Source organism: Physella acuta, unplaced genomic scaffold (assembly GCF_028476545.2).
Source record: "Physella acuta isolate Inbredline_101_S28 unplaced genomic scaffold, ASM2847654v3 ptg000544l, whole genome shotgun sequence".
In the NCBI taxonomy this organism is placed as follows: domain Eukaryota; kingdom Metazoa; phylum Mollusca; class Gastropoda; family Physidae; genus Physella; species Physella acuta.
Window position 1 is genome coordinate 602222 of NW_026732063.1, and position 8870 is coordinate 611091.

At 34.2% G+C, this 8870-nt stretch overlaps 1 protein-coding gene across 1 annotated transcript; it reads left to right on the top strand.

Annotated features, from left to right (window-relative positions):
• Positions 1-2436: 2436 nt before the first annotated feature.
• Positions 2437-8595, top strand: LOC131946080 (uncharacterized). Its single transcript, XM_059306721.1, has 9 exons — positions 2437-2541; positions 3091-3214; positions 5039-5152; positions 5474-5643; positions 6108-6212; positions 6412-6466; positions 6670-6749; positions 7472-7520; positions 8188-8595. The coding sequence occupies exons 1-9, from the start codon at positions 2437-2439 to the stop codon at positions 8577-8579; spliced, it is 1194 nt and encodes a 397-aa protein (XP_059162704.1). The 3' UTR covers positions 8580-8595.
• Positions 8596-8870: the final 275 nt, after the last annotated feature.

Genomic DNA, 8870 nt, shown 5'->3' on the forward strand with positions numbered 1-8870 from the left:
GTCTACTTGTGTTGTTGTAACTGGTCTATGGTGTGTCCAGTCTACGCTACTTGTGTTGTTGTAACTGGTCTATGGTGTGACCAGTCTACTATACTTGTGTTGTTGTAACTGGTCTATGGTGTGTCCAGTCTACTCTTCTTGTGTTGTTGTAACTGGTCTATGGTGTGTCCAGTCTACTTGTGTTGTTGTAACTGGTCTATGGTGTGACCAGTCTACTATACTTGTGTTGTTGTAACTGGTCTATTGTGTGTCCAGTCAACTCTACTTGTGTTATTGTAACTGGTCTATGGTGTGTCCAGTCTACTTGTGTTGTTGTAACTGGTCTATGGTGTGTCCAGTCTACTTGTGTTGTTGTAACTGGTCTATGGTGTGTCCAGTCTACTTGTGTTGTTGTAACTGGTCTATGGTGTGTCCAGTCTACTTGTGTTGTTGTAACTGGTCTATGGTGTGACCAGTCTACTTGTGTTATTGTAACTGGTCTATGGTGTGTCCAGTCTACTTGTGTTGTTGTAACTGGTCTATGGTGTGACCAGTCTACTTGTGTTATTGTAACTGGTCTATGGTGTGTCCAGTCTACTTGTGTTGTTGTAACTGGTCTATGTTGTGTCAAGTCTACTTGTGTTGTTGTAACTGGTCTATAGTGTGTCCAGTCAACTCTACTTGTGTTGTTGTAACTAGTCTATGGTGTGTCAAGTCTACTTGTGTTGTTGTAACTGGTCTATAGTGTGTCCAGTCAACTCTACTTGTGTTGTTGTAACTGGTCTATTGTGTGTCCAGTCTACTTGTGTTGTTGTAACTGGTCTATAATGTGTCCAGTCTACTCTACTTTTGTTGTTGTAACTGGTCTATAGTGTGTCCAGTCTACTTGTGTTGCTGTAACTTGTCTAAGGTGTGTCCAGTCTACAATTATGCTGTACTCTTTGTATCATTACGTAATCTTTGCTGACCATAAACCTAATGCAGACTTTACTTTATAAAATATCTAATGTATAAATTCACTAACTTTAATCTTTATATTTTTTATATTAACATTCAAGACATGGATTTAATCTTATCATAGCCATACCACAGGGGGGGGGGGGGGGGCGTGTATTTAAATGTATTTCCCTGGAAATCACAAGATCGTATCAGTGTTAGTGTGTTGTAGAATGGTTCAGCCTGATGTCATTGTGCTAGAATGTTTCCGCATGATGTCAGAAACACATTGAACCAAGATAACAAGCCATAGAGAAAGGTTTCCTCGTTGATGCAATGTATGGGGACGACACATATGTTGACTAGTTGATGGAATGTATGGGACGACACTAATCTAGACTGGTTGATGCAATGTACAGGAACGACTCAAATCTTGACTGCACATATTGGAATCCAATACACAAGACTTCACTTTTTCTTCAGGTTAAACAGGGTGGTGACTTCACAATAATAAGGTAAGATGTTTAGTTTTAATACATTTAATTTTTTTAAATTTAAAATTAGATATATGTTTAGAAATAATATATTTCAATATAAATTACAATAGTTTATAGAAGACGCATACGTGTATACATTTAAGGTAATTCGTTTATTAAAAACAAGCAATCTCAAATTTCGCTGTCAAGATCAAAAGTGTCTTGACGCAAAGATGATCAATTACAGGGGAGTGATTCTACGACTGATTGTTTTAATTTTTGGCTGTGATTAGTAGCAGGATAATGTAAATCTACAACTGAATGGTTTAACCTTTGACTTTGATCAATTACAGTGGAATGTAGTTCTACAACTAGATATCTTAACCTTTGGCTATAGATAACCCAATAATACTACTGTGAAAGGTTGTCATTATATACGCCTCTATAAAGAATTTTTTTTCCCCCCAGATAGGATCCAAACCACGCTATGTAAAGGCGGGTGATAACAAAGTCTACAAAGTCTTTTTTTTTTTTGAGTCACTGGTTTTCCAGGTTTTTTCAGTGTTTAAATTCTCGTTTTTAGTTTGAATGTTTTCAAACACAGGGTCACAACTGTAATGGAATAATTTTGTATATATATATATATATATATATATATATATATATATATATATATATATACATATATATATATATTGTCAACAAATAAAATAAATAATTACGTTTTCAATATTTTAATTTGAATAATAAAATTGAAAATTTCTGCTTTTAAAAAAATACAATGTCTTTAGGTATAACATTCTTGTAAGAAAGTGATTTAAGTGTTTCTAATTGAACAAAAAATTTGAAGTAAACAATCAGACATTTTTGAAGTATCGATATATTTATCTTCGTATAAGAACTAGTGTTTGTGTTTTTTAATCAAAATTTCGTTTGCTATTGTATAACAGGTAGGTCTATTAATAAACAAGTTGCCAAACTCAGAGAAGTACAAAACCAACAAGTTGCATGAAAAAAAGTCAATTAAAAATATATTTTATTGCAGATGGCAGAATCAATTCACATGGAGCAAGATTTAATCAACAAGCTGGAACAATTAATTCAGATCAATTCAAAGCTACACAATATTTTAAGAAAATTTGAGAAGAAGGTAATTTAAAGCTACACAATATTTTAAGTAAATTTGAGAAGAAGGTAATTTAAATTCAAAGCTACACAATATTTTAATTAAATGTGAGAAGGTAATTTAAATTTAATTAAAGGTACATAATATTTTATGTCTATTTGATAACAAGATTATTTTAATTCATAATTGTATGTGTTTGTAGTAAATATTTTAGACATTATTTTAATTATCTATGTAATCTCTACACGACTGCAAGAAGTTTGAGATTATAAGTTTGTTTAATGCACTCTGAATTAGTGAAATGTTTTATACTAGTCGGTGGTCGGTAGTCTCTGCCGCTCTAATATTTCAGTAACCATAAATACTTTTTCACAAAATTCAATCAATGTATTCATTTTTACAAAATATTTGTTAGGTAATGAACCCCACTACCGACTTGAGACAATGTGAGAAAATTCCAGACACAATTTTCAAATGTTCTGTGCGCTTTTTAAAAGTCAGTGTTTACAAGGATTTTTAAAAAATAAGATAACAGTAGAAATAGTTTTGAAGTTTTTTATTTTATTTTTCAAGGTCAAACACACGATCACGGATTGGAAAACAAATCCTACTGAAGGAAAATTTAATTTCAAAGAGTTGGTTGCTATGGTAACAACATCAAATGCAGCAATGTTGGAACATATAAAAAGGATTTCTGGTGAGTACATGAGGTTTTACAGTAAAGGTGTGGCGTGGTCTGTGGGTAGAGCACTACTTTCTGGCAATAGGGTTTCAGGTTCGGTACCAAGACTACATAGGGTTTAAGGTTCGGTACCAAGACTACATAGGGTTTCAGGTTCGGTACCAAGACTACATAGGGTTTCAGGTTCGGTACCAAGACTACATAGGGTTTCAGGTTCGGTACCAAGACTACATAGGGTTTCAGGTTCGGTACCAAGACTACATAGGGTTTCAGGTTCGGTACCAAGACTACATAGGGTTTCAGGTTCGGTACCAAGGCTACAAAAGAGTTAACATCACCCAACTAGCCACCCCCTCCCCATTATCGGCTCACCCGCCCCTCTGGCGAGATTGTTCATCTGTCTGTCGTCTTTTGGTGGTGAGTATACCTATGTGCTGGCCTGTGCTAGTCTCTATGTGCTAGTCTGTATACCTATGTTCTGCTCCTTATACTAGGTATGTCAAACTGCCGTTAAAAACGCAGTTTTCGCCGCGTCGTCCAAATAAAACCTTGGTACAATTAAAAAGTAGATTTTAAGCCCTCTAATTCTGTGTAATTTTTATAGTTGTTGATATTGAACAATATATCTCATTTACCAATTGAAATCTAAGTCACGTGATCGTACATTTTGTCGCCAGTGTCAATAATATAAGGGTATAGTTTAATTTCAATTTTAACTATGTTATGTTAAGGGGGGGGGGGGGGCGGGGGTGGAAGCGAGATATTTACTGGTTATCTATTTAGCCTACGTTGTTGTATTTAATAAGCAAGTGTATTTGGTGTAGCCCTACCATATTGCAAAAATTGTTGAACCAGCTATGTATAATTACATAATTATAACATAAAGATACATCGACTGAGGCATTCGAAATAAATGTTCTTACTTTTACTACTGGTTCTAGAGACTAATAATTATTTCAACAACAAAAATTTCTTTATGTGCCCCTAGCACTGTTCCAGCCACCATTGGATCGCATATAATTTAGTCACAGACACAAACATTGTTTACCTGTTAAGAGCTATGGTTATCCTTTTTTTCTATGTACACAGATCTAATGTAGGTGACATAATTTATTTTTGTAAAAAAATTTAAAAGACGCATTTTCAACAAATTGTGAACCCCTGCACTCTTCTGATCAAACGTGTGTTTCAAACGTACTTGTTATAGGTATACATGTTACGTTAATTCAAAGAAGCGTTGTTCCCCTACATTTTAATATACTTATCAAGTAGGCCTATGTTCTTTCATCTGACATTCTTTGGTGATGTTTTAAAAAGGTACAACATTTTTGTTTTTTACTTTCAATTTTTAAAAAAAGCGAGAAAAGCCAAATTCAATGCAATTAATTTAAATGATGTACTTATTTTTGAGGTTTGAAAAAAATTGAGTCTGTTTTTTCTGTATGTGTGTTTGTGTTGAGTTCAAAAGATTGTGTTTGTGACATATACTTTTACAGATATAACCTCTCAAACATGGCACTTTTTATGGTTTTGGAAAAAAAAGTTAAATATCCATTTTTTTAATACGTCATAACTTTTTTACTACTTGAGATATATGAATACATTTTTTTGCCCACTATCTTAGAATCTTGAATTCTTGACATAGCAACTTTCAAAAAAGCTCTGGGACTGTTTTAAAAATCAGTTTGACACGTCTACATATATGCTGATCTGTATGTGCTAGTCTGTATACCTATTTGCTGGTATCCATTTACTTTAGAGCACACATCAAGTCTGCTAAGCTCACATATTAAATACAAAACACACAGATTAACCAATGTATGCATATTTAACCCACAGGAATAAAAAAGAAACTCTCTACCAGTTCGAGTAAGAGAAATCCTGCAAAGTCTGTAACAGAAGAAATGGCACCAGAAAGTCAAAGTTTTGATCCAGAACTGATGAAATATGCGTGTACTTCTGAGTCATCTAGGCCTACATATGTTTCTGGTACATTATAGAGAATTATTTGACTAGTAATTTTAGGATTAAAAATATTTCATACGATGTAATCTATTGCCCTGTTTACATATTATTTCTATAGGCCTACAAGATTTATAGTTATTCCTTTTACCTAACTAGATTTTTATTTGAGTAGTGTTTTTAGGACAATAAACTTTTGTCTCTGATATCGCATCAGATGATATTTCAATGTTTTACAATGTATGTTGACATAATTATTATTCTAATTTTTGTCATCGCATTAATAAAAAAAATGTCATTTTTAACTGGCAGATGTTTCCGGGTTGGATGAAGTAGACGGTCTCATCAAAACAGCTCTGTCAACCTTACACGACACGCACCTACAGACAGATGAAGACAAGCCAGAGCTACAACAACGGAGAGACAACAACGTACAGGAACCATGTGACATTGACGTTAAAGTAGAAAAAATTGTTTCAATGGTATGGCATTGGAGCAATTTTGATAGACGATTGTATACAGTGGCGTAGGCGTAGACATAGACCCCTCGGTATATATATATAACAAGTATGAGGGGGGGGGGGTGCAAATCGAAAGTGTTAGGGGGGGGGGTGCAAATCGAAAGTTTGATGGGGGGGAGGTGCAAATCGAAAGTTTGAGGGGGGGGGGGCAAATTGAAAGTTTGAGGGGGGGGGGTGCAAATCGAAAGTTTTGTCCCCGGGTAAAAATTGGAATCCCCCCCTGAGACGATCCTGGCTACGCCAGTGATTGTATACATATAAACAAAGAAAATAAGATGTTATTTAAAAAACAAATGTTACTTAAAGAATCTCAACACTCATTTTATTTATGAAACTAATAATTTAAAACTATATTTTATTAACAAGCTGTTGTTTCCGTAAAATATTTTAAATACATTTTTTTGTTTTCTTTCTTTGATTGCTAGCAAAGCGTAATGTTAAAACTTCTTCAACAAAGATTAGCCCCTATTGAAACGCTGATGCAAAAATTTAATCAGAACTTAACAACCAGGGAACAAAATATAAAAAAGGTAAGTCTTTTGGTAAACGAGACTTATTAAGTTATATTTGTAGATGGTGAATTTAACAATATCTAAAGCGTTACGACAAGTTGGTGAGAGATGTTCTGTTACTTGTAACTTTTGTTTGTCAAAGTTTAAAACCTCATTCAACATTGCTATTGCGAGTCGGGAAAATCATTGAAAATCATTTTTGTCTTTTATATTTTAGCTTGAGGCCGTAGAAAAAGATGTTTTAAAGCTATCCAATGATGTATCTACGATAAGTATGTTTATAAAGTTATACTTGCTTAATTAAATGTGTTTGGTATTTAGCCCAACGTAATCAAAATAAATACTCATATGATCAGACACTTCTGTCGATTTTCAAACTGCACTTCATATTTTGTAGTCATTAAATAATAAATATTAATATATACTTTTCTTTGTTATTGAATTGTTACGCATTTTTGTTAACATTATTAAACAGCACAAGAGATGAAAAGTTACTCTGGTCAGATGTCTACATCACATGATGAAAGGTCAAGGAAACAGGACTTCATTGTAAAGGTAATATCTTTGTGTTCATTTTTACATTAAAATGAGATATCAGCTTACAGTATTTGGTATTTTTTTTCCAAATGGTACAGAGTTAAACAAAATATTATAATCAATCTAGCAGAAGTTAATAAATAAGTTTAACTAAATTAATGATTATAACTTACCCCAATGCTAGTCAGGTACCCACCAGAGCTGAGTGAACTCAGGGACTAATGTATGGACCGAAACAAGAACCTGAGACTTTTATGCTAATGGACTAATTATAAAATAATTACCTGTGTATTTAGAATAAGCTAATTATAAAATAACAACCTGTGTATTTAGAATGAGCTAATTATAAAATAATTACCTGTATATTTAGAATGAGCTAATTTTAAAATAATTACCTGTGTATTCAGAATGAGCTAATTATAGAATAATTACCTGTGTATTTAGAAAGTGCTAATTATAAAATAATTACCTGTTTATTTAGAATGAGCTAATTATAAAATAATTACCTGTGTATTTAGAATGCGCTAATTATAAAATAATTACATGTGTATTTAGAATGAGCTAATTATAAAATAATTACCTGTGTATTTAGAATGAGCTAATTATAAAATAATTACCTGTGTATTTGGAATGAGCTAATTATAAAATAATTACCTGTCTGATTAGAATGAGCTAATTATAAAATAATTACCGGTCTGATTAGACTGAGCTAATTATAAAATAATTACCTGTCTTATTAGAATGAAGCACAAATCAATGGATCTCTGAAGGAGTACTTAAAAAGAATCGGTACGTGAAATCATTCTACATGCTACACATATACAATCTAAGGCGAGGCTGTGTCTCTCCAAACGTAAAGCTTTATGGTTGTATGATGTGTGTTTTGTATGCAGTATGTGTGCGGTGTGTAGTATGTGTGCTGTGTGTAGGAGAGGTGTGGGTGTGAGGGAGGTGTGGGTGTGGGGGAGCAGGAATTTCCCAATAATTTATCAATAGTGTTGGTTAACATTTTATTGAACAACATTGAAAGCAATCTGTAAGCAACCCACAATATCAATTTCTACAGTTAACTAATCATTATAATCCAGTAGTAAACGGTGGCAAAAATCAGAGGCGTAGCGACCCCTCCCCGCGCCCGGGGTCAAACTTTCAATTTGGCACCCCCCCCCCCTCTACCCATATATTTTTTGTCTATAATTAAAAAATGCAGCTAAATTGACCTTTTATTTTTTTTCAACCCATTTTGGCGCCCATAGGGTCGGCGCCTGGGGACGTATGTACCCACCCCCCACCTCGATACGCCTCTGGCAGAAATGTATGTTTATTTTAATTTAACAAAATTTCTTTTCATACACTGGGATAGAGTGTGTGTGTGGTTAGACTTCATTAGGATTAATTAGGAATTTTATGCTATTCCCATCTGTAAAGTCAATTGAGCGGCTATATTTATACACAGAGACCCGTGTACGTCAGCCTTACGTCTGTCAGATTCACCTGAGTAACAACATACCTGTGTGTACCGGGTCAGTGATCTCAACGTTCCACTCAGTTGGTGAGTACTACGGCAGCCAGTTTAACAGGACAACAGGCAAGCTAGTCGCATCAGAAGACGGTTTGTATGTGGTCGATGTCACGCTACACGAGCAGGATGACAAGCTGATTAAGGTGGGCGTGTACAAGGGGGAGGTGGTGTTTAAAGACATCTACGTCAGGTCCGCCAACACATCGGCTTGTGGCTCGACCATGGTGTACATGAGGCAGGGGGAGGAACTCTACTTTAAAGTGAGGAAAGCTGACCCAGGGGCAATGCTACAAGCAGCCAGCAGCTTTACTATTGTCAGATTGTAAAATGTAAAAAAAAAAAAAAAATACATTACAACACTAAAGTAAAAAAAAAAAACAACTACATTTTAATCTAATCCTATATTACAGTTTTTACGGTCAAAGGTACTAACCGAGTAATTGCAACCTTTAAACATTTTTTGTAAGAGTTGTATCCCTTGTACTTAACATTTATTTAAATCTTTAATTGTACATTAAACATTAGACATATAATCTAAGGCAAAGCTGTGTCTCTACAAAAGTTAAGTTTTAAGGTTGTGTGATGTGTGTTTTGTATGTAGTGTGTGGTGTGGGGGA